Source organism: Ochotona princeps, chromosome 31 (assembly GCF_030435755.1).
Source record: "Ochotona princeps isolate mOchPri1 chromosome 31, mOchPri1.hap1, whole genome shotgun sequence".
NCBI classification, from domain to species: Eukaryota; Metazoa; Chordata; class Mammalia; order Lagomorpha; family Ochotonidae; genus Ochotona; species Ochotona princeps.
Genome location: NC_080862.1, coordinates 8,917,520 through 8,930,698, shown reverse-complemented (window position 1 = coordinate 8,930,698; position 13,179 = coordinate 8,917,520). Strand labels below are relative to the sequence as shown.

Here is a 13,179-nt window from a genome sequence, read left to right as displayed (position 1 = left end):
ACTGGAAAGTAAATGTTTTAAATCACCTGGAGGATATACACATAGCAAGAGCTTAAAAGAGAACTCAGCCAGGGCCAGAACTTTGGCTCAATTGACTAATCCTCCACCTCCAGGGGCTAATATCCCAGATGGGCACCAGTTCATGTCCTGGCTGCTCCACTTCTAATCCAACTGCCTGCTTATGGCCCAGGAAAGCAATGGAGGAAGGCTTAACGTTTTGGGACTCTTCACCTGCATGAGAAGCTCAGAAGAAGCTCCTGGCTCCTGGCTTCAGATTGATTGGCTCAGTTCTGGCCACTGCTGCCATTTGGGAAGTGAAGCAGTAAAAGGAAAATCTTTCTGCCTCTCCTCTCTATAAAATGCCACTCTACTTCCAAGACTGTACCTTTTAGAAATTAGAATAGACATGCAAAGATTTAAATAGAAGAGTGCTTAAAATAAGTGGGAAGAAAAATCAGGAAACAATTTAAATGCCCAATAAAAAATGACAGATTAAGCAATTACATATTTACACAATGAAATGTCACTAAGCCGCATACTTCGTTCTCATCTGCAACTTCAGTTCTCTGCTTTCCTTTTCTCTAAGTCCTCAACCGCTGTCAGCCCTACTCAAGATCCTAGAAGGCTACTTTTACAGATCTTATCAAACAGGCTCCCTTACTCTGGCTTCAACAAGGAATAGATGATGACAATACGGAAGCAGGGCGATCCTCCTGCTCACCCCCTGGCGGGCTATAGTTTGGAGGTGTCTATGTCCTCTACCTGCAGCTCCGCAAGGAGTTTCCGTAAAAATTCCCTTCTACACAAGCCACACACTGCACTCACTCAAGCCTAGCAAAAGCCATTATTCCCTACTGCTACCCGGCTGCTACATCACTCCTTAACCCTTTGTAAACTCTCTTCAGTTTTTAAGTATAACCTTAGTATCCTGACCACACTGTCACTGCAAACAAAGTTTTATTGCTATGTTGTAACATATTATCCAGATTTACCAACATTTTCTTAGTCCAGTATCTTGCTGAGGAACATTTAAATTGCTTCTAATCTTAGAAGAGTGGCTGCTAGCCAAGGCTGTCTCTGATCTCTCAGGCTTGACCACTGGCGATTACAAAGCGTTCACCTGGCAGGGCTCAGGGGGAAAAGCTCTTTCCCACACTAGGCTTGGTACACAGCCAAGCCACACAGTCTCAGAAGGGAGATGTGGTCAGACTCAGCGCCCCGGGGCCAGCCCTGCTCTTTCCACATCTGCATTCCTGGTCTAAGGACCTCTGCTCAGAGGCCTCTTTGTTAAGGGCCTCAGCCACTGGCTGGCAGACCTTGCCCAGGCAACTCTACTGACACCTCCTCAAGGGGAAACTTGAAAACATCCTGTCTACTCCCACTGCTCAATGCCTTTCCTCCCTTCCCTCCTCCAGGCCCTGCATTCATGGCATGGCAGCAGCCTTTCTGCTGTCCATGTTCAGGGCTCCCTCACACATGTGCTTATCCGCCTGACCTTCATCCGGTGCTGTTCAAACGGGAAGGAGGGCGCACTCGGGTCCCTGCGCTTTGTGTCAGCTAGCCTTTCCTTCATTCTAGAGAAATAATCCATTAAAGGCTCAACCATGACTTTGATTTGGGCAAACTGCCTCTCTCCAGCTCAGCTTAGCCCTTGGTGCTTTCCTATTGAAAATGCCACTGTCATAAGTAGTCTTGTGCATACATAATGTCCCACATGCGGAAACATATTATATCATAAATTCCTAGATGCGTAATTGCTAGTAAAACAGGAAATGCATGACTTTAACAGCTACTGCCTAATTTCTCCCCATAGAGACGGTAGCATTTTACCCTAACACTTAATGTTTAGGAGTGTTACCCTTGACAACCCAAAATATCATCCCAGTTTTGCCAATGAGATGAGGAAACGGTTGCTCAGTGTAATTGTAATTTGTATTCCACTTGAGTAACGTGAGCCGATTATCATGTGCCAAAGAATAAGGAAGCTCTCTAAACACTGAGTTGACACAATCTCCAAGAAACGTTCAGGAAGCAAGGAGGATGGCAGCATGATGTGTTAACAATGTGCATAAGAGGGAGGGAAACAATACGGCCATAACGTATGTGTTTGTTCACAGGACAGCCCCGGGAGAACACACTGGAAACCGGTAATCCTAGAGCCTCGGGAGAGAAAGCTCTGCAGAAGGGATAAGGAAGAGACTTTTTGCAGCATATCTTTTTGATTTTTGTGTCTTGTCGATGCTTTACATATTCCCCCAATCACAACACTAAAAGAAGACTACAAATTTTTGGAAAAAAAATTCTTTCTAAAATATTTCCTGGTTATTGCAAAGGAATGTATTTTTAGTAACATGGAATATGCTCATGACAAACTTCTGAGAGAAAATCATAGGTTATTAAACAGAAATATCTACGTAGTCCCAATCCAGTAATCATATGTGCATAGAAAAAATTACTGGTAAGGTATAATAAAGAGCTTTAACAATAATTATCTTTAGATAGTAATTTTTATTTTTCTTGCTGCACTTTTTTCTATTTCCCCAATTTTCTACTTTGAAAACGTGTTATACTTCTGTAGTGAAAAGGAAAATGTTAGCTCTGAGAGAATATTATACATAACAATAGAAGGCTACACCAAAATTAACACATACCAACAAAAATAAGCCTCACAGTTGTAATTTTAAATAAAAGAAGCCCCCTACATAAAAAGTGCGCTATTGCATGATTCCATTTATAGAACATTTAATAGGTAGAATTTATCTGTGATTACAGACACCAGAGGAGCAGCTAACTATGGAGGAGGTGGTTATCATTGGAAAGCAGCTTGAGGTAATCTTCAGAAGTGCTAGAAACACTTCAGGTCTTGATCTCGGGGGAGGAGGGTAGTGATTACATAGATGTAAATAAATGTACAAATATCTTTAAAATGGCATAATGAGATCTCCCAAGACGCATGCGATGGTTGGGTACAAAGAATGGTCGTGGGAGCAGTAATGTGGTTTTAGCAGGTTAAACATTTAAGACCCAGCTGCTCCATTTCCAATTCAGCTCCCTGCTAATGCTCCTGAGAATACAATGGGAGATGGGCCAATGCTTCGGCTCCTGCACCTATGCAGGAGACACAGCAGCAGCTTTGGGCTCCTGGCTGCAGTCTGGCCCCGTCCTGGTCATTTCAGCCACGTGGGAAGTGAACCAGTAGAAGTTCCCTGAGTGTGTGTGTCTCCTCTTCTCGCTGTGACTGCCATTCAAATAAATGTAAAATAAATTAAATAAAAAAAGAATGGACTTGGCAGCCGGATTATGAACATAATCTTATTTGTTCTGCAAACTTCAGTTGCTAACCTTCTCTCTGCCTCAATTGCCTCAGCTGTAAAAATGTAAATGATAATAGTATTTGTCTCGGGATTATTGGGAAAATCACATGAAATAATAAGAGAGAAGACAGATCAGGGCAAGTAGTCAATAAAAGTTTCTTCTCCGACCCAAGGTGAACACAAGAGTTCCCTTTGTTGATCTAACACATGAATACACATGGGCACACTTATACACAAACACACATATACACATTTATATACAAATACACAGACAGTCTTTGCAAATGTCTTGATTCTATAAGCCAAGATTATCCAAAAGACATTTTTTAAAAGACATGAATAGCAAGGGTGACATCATTTTCATGAAAAATTTAATGAGCTCTAGGTTAAAATACGCATATTTGGATTTGCATAAAGTGTTTTGCATAGTTTCTGATGAAATTTTCAGAAATCCCAACAGTAAAAGAACATATTTTTTAAATTCAGAATCAGTATTAAAAATGATCACTTAGAATTGCAAATACAGGGCCCGGCGGCATGGCCTAGCACCTAAAGTCCTCATCTTGAACATGCTGGGATCCCATATGAGTGCCGATTCTAGTCCCAGCAGCTCCACTTCCCATCCAGCTCCCTGCTTGTGGCCTGGGAAAGCAGTCGACGACGGCCCAATGCTTTGGGACACTGCACCCGTGTGGGAGACCCGAAAGAGGTTCCTGGTTCCCGGCATCGGATCGGTGCAGCACTGGCCCTTTGCGGCTCACTTGGGGAGTGAATCATCGGACGGAAGATCTTCCTCTCTGTCTCTCCTCCTCTCTGTATATCCGACTTTGTAATTAAAATAAATAAATCTTAAAAAAAAAAGAATTGCAAATACAAAACTAGAAATGGAGCAGAAAACTGGCATTCAAATTTTCAAATGCAACTAACTGCCTTCTCTTTCTCAAGGTGTTCTAGATCCTCCATTAAGGATGCGCTCAACAGTGCTAGACATTCACTTGTAACACTAACAAGTGCTTAAATATACCCTAAGATTCTTCTACTTGGCCCAAAGGGAAGAAGCATTAATAATCCTTCCATGCATCATTCATCAGAGTTACATTCCTGTCCTCAGGAACCAGAAACATATCTGTGGATCAGTAACTAGAAGAACCAGCACTCTAAAAAAGAATTTGCAAATTGTAAATGAACATAGCACATGTTTTAATATCTGGATTACACAAACAAAATGATAACAAAGAAGTTCCCAAACAGTATACTGCAAAAGGATCTCCATTGCCAGAAGATGCAAATTTTAAGCAAAACAGTAATTTAGGTATAATTCAAAATATCAAGAAACATAACAACAACATTCCATGTTCAAATTTTAAAACCCAAATTGCTTGCAAAATAAACATATATCTTTTTTAAAATTACCTATATAGTTATTTGAAAGGCAGAACTAGAATAGAGGGATCTTCCATCAGTTGGTTCACTCCTTAAATAACTGCAAAAATTGGGGCCAGCCCAGGCCAAAGCCAGAACTAGAAGCTTCTTTTGGGTCTCCCCATGTGGGTACAGGGACCCAAGAACTTGGGCCATCCTCCACTGCTCTCCCAGACAAGTAGCAGGAAGTTGGGTGAGAAGTGGAGCAGCCAGAACTCCAACTCAAGCCTACATAGAATTACGACCTCATAGGTAGTGGCTCTATCCATCACACAACACTGGCCACTGAAAAATTTCTTATAACTAAACACAGTTTGCTTTTTTGAGATAAGAAAAGCCAAGACTATATAGGATAGAAATATGTAATTCTCATGTTGGTCAACAATAGTAAGTTAAACTCTATCCCCCCTTCCTGTTTGCCTTGTACTGTTCTAAGTGTTTTTCATAAATTTCATAACTGAAAGAGTATATTTTATTACTCTCCCCCACTTTACAGATGAGTAATCAAAGAAATACAGAGATTAAGTAACTTTCCCAAGCCACATAGCTAATAAATGACAGAGCCATGCTCTGAGTTCACTCTGCTGGCTCCACCAACCAGACTATCACCACCTAGGAATTTAAATAAAAACATCCTAAGACGGTAAAGTCACCGGTAAGTCATGTTTATAGCATGGAACCTTAATATAAAATGATGAAAAAGCACTTCATCTCTGTCACTATCCTTCTCCAAACCCGTGAGCCCCGGCCTAACCATGGGACCAAAACATCAGAAAACCTCAAATTGCTAAACATTCTAGAAAACACTTGGCCAGCCTTCCTCAAACTGGCCACGGACCCCAAAAACCAGGGAGGTCAGAAAAAGTGACACAAACTAAAGCTGACAAGTGAACTAAATGTAATAGGACTGAATGTAACGTGATGTCACAGATGCGATCCTGGCCTAGGGAAAGGATATTAGGCTATGACAAACCCAAACGATGGAATTTAATGTGCCAATGTTCCTTAGGTGAGACAATGCAATGGTAATGTAAGATAAATGGTAACATGGGGGCCCGGCGGTGTGGCCTAGCGGCTAAAGTCCTCGCCTTGAACGCCCCGGGATCCCACATGGGCGCCGGTTCTAATCCTGGCAGCTCCACTTCCCATCCGGCTCCCTGCTTGTGGCCTGGGAAATCAGTTGAGGACGGCCCAAAGCCTTGGGACCCTGCACCTACGTGGGAGACCTGGAAGAAGCTCCTGACTCCCGGCTTTGGCTCGGCTCAGCTACAGCACTTGTGGCCACCTGAGGAATGAACCAGCGAATGGAAAATCTCTCTATCTCTCCTTCTCTCTGTAAATCTGCCTCTCCAATAAAATGAATCAATCATTTTCTTAAAAAATGGGAAATATAGTGGGTTGAGACTCTGATAGAACCTACCTAACCAGTTCTTTACTAGGTAGACCATCTCTCACAACAAGCAACGATAAACACGCATCGGAGTACAGGAGGGAAAAAAAAACACAACAGGCTTATTCAAAATCCGTGTTCTCGACAACATCTTAGAACTATCAAAACCACTCAAGTTACATCCTCAGAACATTCTTCCCCACGTCAGGATCTCTACGTGTCATCAGATGACCAGCCCCCCCAGGCCCCCCCAACCCCGGGTGCTGATGTAGTTTGATAGCAAGTAGCAACCCCCTACCCTAAGAACACAGGGGGAAAAAATGGAAACATTTGTCCCACACATCTTCCTGCACACTTCGACCCACCCTGCCCCATTCAGAGGTTCACATCTCTTTCAGTTAAACAATATTAAACATAAGGTTAAAAAAAAAACTTCAAAAGGAAAACAAAAACGCACGCCCTACTTCTTCGCACATAGCCCTTCTCCCCTAAATTACCACAGTGCAAGAATCTTCGTTTTTATGATTAGATGTTTATCAGATTTAAATTACCCCTTCCCGAAAAACAACAGTGCACTAGAGCTATTCAGACTCCCTTTCCAAGCCCTGCTATGGAGGTCTCTGGCCCTGTCGACAATTCAGTGAGAACACGTGACACTCTCACAGCCCGCTTTCCAGCGCGGTGCTAGAACTTTCTGCGGGCACCCATGGACACCCGGCAGAGGTCCGCAGGAGGCGGCCGAAGACAACCCTAGGAATCCTTAACTTCCCTCCAAAACTCTGTGGTACTGGGCCTTTTCGTAAAGTTCCCTTAAGGGCTTGGAAAGTGCTAAGGAGGTTTAAAAACAAAACAAGCAAACCAAAAACAGCCGCCAGACAGCTCGAGGTGTCACCCGCTCTGGCTGGGGGAGCGGGAGGGGAAGGAGGGTTGAACTGGTCCGCTCGCCACCTCAGCCGCCACAGCACTCACCTCACAGGGTCTTCGTGGTGGTGCCAGCAAGCCGGGAAGGCGCTTACTTGGCACCTGAGCGACAGGATCGCCACCCCACGGGGCCCGGAAGTCCGCCTCCTCGGCCCCACCGACCCCTGTCTACCCGGAAGTGTTTCCAGCCCCCTCCCCCGCCCCGCTCTAGGCTGAGCATCCAGCCAAGGCGTCCATTTCTACAGTCCGAGCTATGGAGCCTTACGGCCTGCGCTCCAGCCTGGACCCCCAGGCGGCAGGCCTGGATTTTGACCCTGCCAGACGAGATTATTTCTCTGCCAGCCGAGAACCAGAGTCTCTCTATCAAGAGTTGGACCTGGACTCTCTAAATGAAGACCTTCTTGTGCAGACCACACCAGACGCCGCTATGGCGGAGACCCCTCCTTCGGGCTGCTGCGAAGGTCATAGCACCAAGTCCGAGTCCCTGATGGGAGCCGAGCTCGTGGAGCTCAGAGCCGAGCTGGCCCGGTTGGAGGCGGAGATCGTGTCGCTCCGCCACACGCTGGCCGCCAAAGAGGGGCGCTGTGGGGAGCTCAGGAGAAGGTTGGCGCCCCCGCCTTCCCTGGGGTTCAAGAGCTGGCGTGAGATTCGGGGCTCCAACGCTTCCATGAGGCAGAAAACGTCGGCTGCCCTGTCCACCGTGGGCTCTGCCATCTGCAGGAAGCTCAGGGCCTTCGAGGGGCTGATGGGGAGCATCAAGTGGAGAGTCGCAGGTGGCAGAGAGCTGGGCAGTGACAGCCTGCCTGCCTTGCCCACGAGTGGGGATGACCCACTCCCGGTCCGGGGGAGTCAAGATGATCAGCTTCCCATTCTGGAGCCAGAATGAGCCCTTCGGTTAACCTGACCCTGGCCACCGAACCAACCCCATGCCTCCCTTCTCACGTCTGCCAGCTCCCCTACAAGAACAAGCCAACCCAATGCCATGGTCAAGTGAATTCAGGAAATGGACAGGGTGTGGCTTTTAAGGGGAAACAAAATCATAATGTCCATCTGTACAGAACCCCCACAGTTTTATATTTGGTTATTTTACACCCCAGTTTGTAGATAAAATGTACCCTTGCACTAGCTTTCCTGGATCTCATATAATAGATAGGACAATGGCTCTGGTGAAAGGTCTTCATTCTCTTTTGGCAAACTACCTTTTTCGAAGGCAAAAGCAGATTTCTGTCCAGGACTGGTAAAAACCATTAAATAATCTTGAGTTTTGTCCCCTCGCTATTTTTTTACTTGAAAGCTTCACCTGATCTGTAATTTTTAATTTCAAGTGACGGTAACGGAAAACGCCCATCTTTGACGCTCAGGGAGGTGAGAGGGAAATATTAGCATATTAATTGTTAAGTTTACACTATAAATTTCATAAGCCTGGTTTTTTTTCAAAGTTCTCATCCCAAAACAATTTAACTTCAACCTAACTACTAACACTTTGAACTGCAGCTGACAGTAGAACTTTACTTTGTCTTGCACTTTATAATTGCCTAATCAAAATGAGAATTGTAAAAGTTTAACCCCTGTGGCAGATCTTGGCACAACAAGAAGAAAGGAGAGGGGAGAGGAAGGGAAAGGAGGAAGGAAGGGCGGAAAGAAAGAAAGAAATTGAAAGAAAAATAATTGCTTCCCTGTTCTGCAACAATTCTCACAACCATCTGCAGGAGAGGACTACAGGAAAACAGTGACGCTAACTTCAAGAACCACAGGCCCCCGTCCTAAAGAACATTTGACAAAGAGTTCCCGCCACCTGCAATGCTAGCTGTGGGCCTTTGCTTGAACCAAACTCACTGCTCTTCCTGACTCCAATCTCCTTGTCTAACCCCAGAGAGAAGAAGACAAAACCCAGCCCCCAGACATATCAGGACCCTAGAAACGACGGGTACTTGATTTGAGTTTGTTGGAACTTCTGTTAGCTGATTGTCACAGGAGCAGTTGTAATGTTTCTTGGTTTTTGTTTATTTACCCATGTTTTTCCAAGTCCTAATTATGCTACCTGAGGTAAAAGTCCGTGTCTTATTGGCTCTTAGCAGAGGCTAAGGCCTTTATTTCTTGGGGACATTAATGGCCTCTCATGACACAGAGGTGATTCCTTCAGCTTAGAAAAAGTGATCCTGCCTTTGTTGATTCTAGAATGTCCTTCCCCCACAGTCCTTGGGTTTGCCTACAAGCATTGTAAAATCCCCACTGTAAATTCCAAAGTGCTTGGTAAACTGTGAAGTCACTGCTTCCGATCTCCACAAAATTCTGAAGACAATGTTTTGCTTGTATTAAAATAAGCCTTCCAACTATTTCACACGTGTGTTTCTGAAATCAATGTGTTTACCGGCCAACATGCTTTTCTACACTGCAGAACCAGAGAGAGGTATACGGTGTGTCAGGAACGAAAGTAGTTCCAACAGGAAAAAGCTTTAAACATGCATTTCCGAAAGTGCTGTTATGTTAAGGACAATTCCACACTGACATAATTGACCAAACCCAAAATAGGTTTTATTGAAGAATTCCAAGAACTGAGGGTGGGCATTCAGTGCAGCAGTTAGCCTGTGTTGGAATGTCTGCTTTGAGTTCTGGTTGCTCCACTTCACGATCCACCTCCCTGTTGATGACCTGGAAGAAGCAGCAGGAGATGGCCTGAGTATCTCGGAGACCCGGATGAAACTCCTGGCTTCGGCCTGGCTTCGGCCTAGTCCAGCACTGGCCTTCGTGGCCCTCTGAGGAGACAACGGCAGATGGAAGCTTCTGTCTCTCTCTTCTATGTAATTATGACTTTCTAAATACATAAATAAATCTTTAAAAAAAAATAATAAAGATATATCTCAGCCTTTCAAGTAAAAAATAAGTTTTAAAAAATAGTAAATATGTGAACATAGTAATGCTTTCTTCAATAATTTTCCACTCTGCGCATAGAGTGTTAACTAATCATTGTAGTCCCTTGCCTGGCTTAGGGTAGATATTGAATAAATACTTGTTGAATCAGTATTAAAATTAACACCACGTCCTTCAGACACAAATCATGGATCCAAGATGACTATCAACAACGTGGATTAGGGGCTTCTTGTGGGTCTCCCACATGTGTGCAGCGGCCCAGGGATTTGGACCGTCTTTCACTGATGTCCCAGGCATAGCAGGGAGCTGGATCAGAAATGGAGCAGCTGGGACACAAACCAGCACCTATATGCGATGCCAGCACTGCAGGCAGCCACCTTATCCACTGTGCCCCGACACCAGCATTTTAGATTTCGCCTCTCTACCTTCAGTGCCTTTTGATGGCATCTTAGTGTTTTCATTCCTGGCTGCTTTCTCCGAATTACTTGAAGCACTTCAGTATTCAAAAGTCTCTAAGCAGGAGGCCCTGCGCGGTGGTCTAGTGGCTAAAGTCCTCATCTTGAACGTGCCAAGATCCCATATGGGCGCCGGTTCTAATCCTGGCAGTTCCACTTCCCATCCGCTCCCTGTTTGTGACCTGGGAAAGCAGTCGAGGACGGCCCAAAGCCTTGGACCCTGCACCTGGGGGAGACCTGAAGGAAGTTCCTGGCTCCTGGCTTCGGCTCGGCACAGCACCGGTCGTTGCCTTCACCTGGGGAGTGAATCATAGGACAGAAGATCTTCTTCTCTGCCTCTCCTCCTCTCTGTATATCTAACTTTGCAATAAAAATAAATAAATCTTTTTTTAAACAAGTCTGAACAGGGCCCGGTGCGGTAACCTAGTGGCTAAAGTCCTCACCTTGCAAGCGCTGGGATCCCATTTATGTGCTGGTTAGCGTCCCAGCTGTTTCACTTCCCATCCAGTTCCCTGTTTGTGACCTGGGATAGCAGTAGAGGATAGCCCAAAAGGTCTTGGGACCCTGCACCTGCATGGGAGACCCAGAAGAAGCTCCTGGCTCCTGGCTTTGGATCAGCTCAGTTTCCAGTCGTTGTGGCCACTTGGGGAGTGAACCAGCAGATGGAAGATCTTTCTCTCTGTCTCTCCTTCTCTCTGTAAATCTGACTTTTTAATAGAAATAAATAAATCTTTTTTTAAAAAAAAAAGTCTGAGCAGTCTGACCCAGCACCTACGATTACTGTCAGGCATAAGGTGATTTAAGACAAAGAATATGCTCCAAGCCAACTCCTCCACTCAACAGGGCTGCTTTTCGACACTAGGGGGTGCTAGTGGTTACCCGCCCCACGTCCTCATTTTACCCACTGTCACGCCCTTCCCTCCAAAACTCCATCAGCCTTAACCCCTGAGGTAATGTTTCTGAAAGCCGAAGTGTAGGATCCTCCTAACGTGTGGAAAAATCTCACACAAGCTTCCCACAGAAAACACACACACACACACACACACACACACACACCATTCCCTAAGGCTTAGGCCTTACTCTGTAGAATATACATACAGTAGGAAAGAAGATGATTCGGGGTAAATCTGCTTTTTTAATTCCATCGAGTTTGGAATAAAGTACATTTTTTTCTCTTCCAATCCAGGCCAGTAGAGGGGAATCCTCATTCTAAAAACCAAGATGCTTCTCTCTGAAAAAGATTGAGACGGTGAAGGGTCAAGGGAGAGGATCAGCCTTCCGGATCTGTGGATGAGAAGAAAGGCAAGCTAGCCAGGAGCTACTGCAGCTGAACAAGGAGGACCCCCAGCTTCTCCACCCCAAACTCCCCAAGTATCCACCTGACATCGTACTCCCTGTAATCATCTGTAGGCAAAGGGGCAGGGCTCTGTCCTGGGGACAGAGCTGGGGGTGGGAGGGGTTGGGAAAGAGAAGAATCCCCCATTCCGGAGGTTTAGTTGACTCCTTAAAACACACACCTGCCTGGGTAAACACCATTCATCTGGTAGCCAAGTCCGGAAGCCCTGTTGAAACTCTATCTCAGGGCTGGGCGCAGTAGCCTAGTGGCTAAAGTCCTCGCCTTGAATGTGCCAGGATCCTATATGTGAGCTGGTTCATGTCCCAACTGTTCCACTTCCCACCCAGCTCCTTGCTTGTGGCCTGGGAAAGCAGTTGAGGATGGCCCAAAGCCTTGGGACCCTGCACCCACTCGGGAGACCCAGAAAATACTCCTTGCTCCTGGTCTCGGATTGGCTCAGCTCTGCTGTTGTGGCCACTTGGGGAGTGAACCAGCAGATGGAAGATCTTCCTCTCTGTCTTTCCTTCTCTCTGTATATCTGCCTTTCCAATAAAAATAAATAAATCTTTTTTAAAAGTAGCAAGAATGGAACAAGCTGTATCATATGACGCTTTAGCAATGGGCAGTTTTACTTGTAAAACGTCCTGAAAATATTTAAAGATGATTCAAAAGCATGAGAACAGTGACAAAATGCACTGAAGTCCATTTGAGCACTTGCAACCTGCTCACCACATTACACATGCCAGCTTCTTTACTGAAGCCCTTTGAAGAAAGAATGAAGAGTCCCATTTTACAGAAGAGCAAACTAAGGCAGGAACTTGCCCTCAAGTCTTACCAGCTTGCAAATGACAGCATATCTGAATTCAGGTCAGCATGAGTCCAGCTCTCAGCTACGCTGTTGCCTCCCAAAGAGTAGAAGTCCTGTTGCCACTGTTAAACATCAGGATCCAGGGACATCTTCATAGTTACAACCTTACAGGAAAATGCTTTCAAAGAATTTTTTCCCCTGTCTGCAGAAGAGCACTTTCTGGAGGAAGGCATTCTTGAACATTATTACCAGCTTTAACAAAAAAAAAATCCTTAGTATTAGAATAATATACACTTGTTGTACAATAGACTCTTCCAAGCAAGCATCTTCTAGAAGTAGAGTATGAGTAGAATAGAGTCGTGTGCTAATCCCACCTCCAGCCTTGCACAGCTCAGTCAGCTCAACCAGCTGGCTCACGATCTTCCCTGAGGGCTGTGGCTGCAGCGGTGAGGGTGCTGAGTTCTCACTGTCCCCCCTGTCCCCCAGGATAGCCAGTGAAGCTTTGCTGGGGTCACCTTTCTTCCTGGCAGATGAGCTATGTCCATCAGCTCCTGCGGGAGGGCCTTCAATATCCCCTTTCTAAAGATGGCCACTGAGCATCTGAAACAAAGCCATTATTCTCCATGTCCCTTACGATGTACAATGTTAGAAAGGCGATTCGT

The 13,179-nt window shown here is 45.3% G+C and overlaps 1 protein-coding gene across 1 annotated transcript; it reads left to right on the top strand.

Moving 5' to 3' along the window:
- The first annotated feature begins 7,270 nt into the window (after positions 1–7,270).
- On the top strand, positions 7,271–8,097 carry TPD52L3 (TPD52 like 3). The gene has a single exon (XM_004591867.2). It carries the CDS (start codon positions 7,301–7,303, stop codon positions 7,931–7,933), a length of 633 nt encoding a protein of 210 aa, XP_004591924.2. The 5' UTR covers positions 7,271–7,300; the 3' UTR covers positions 7,934–8,097.
- The last annotated feature ends 5,082 nt before the right edge of the window (positions 8,098–13,179 follow it).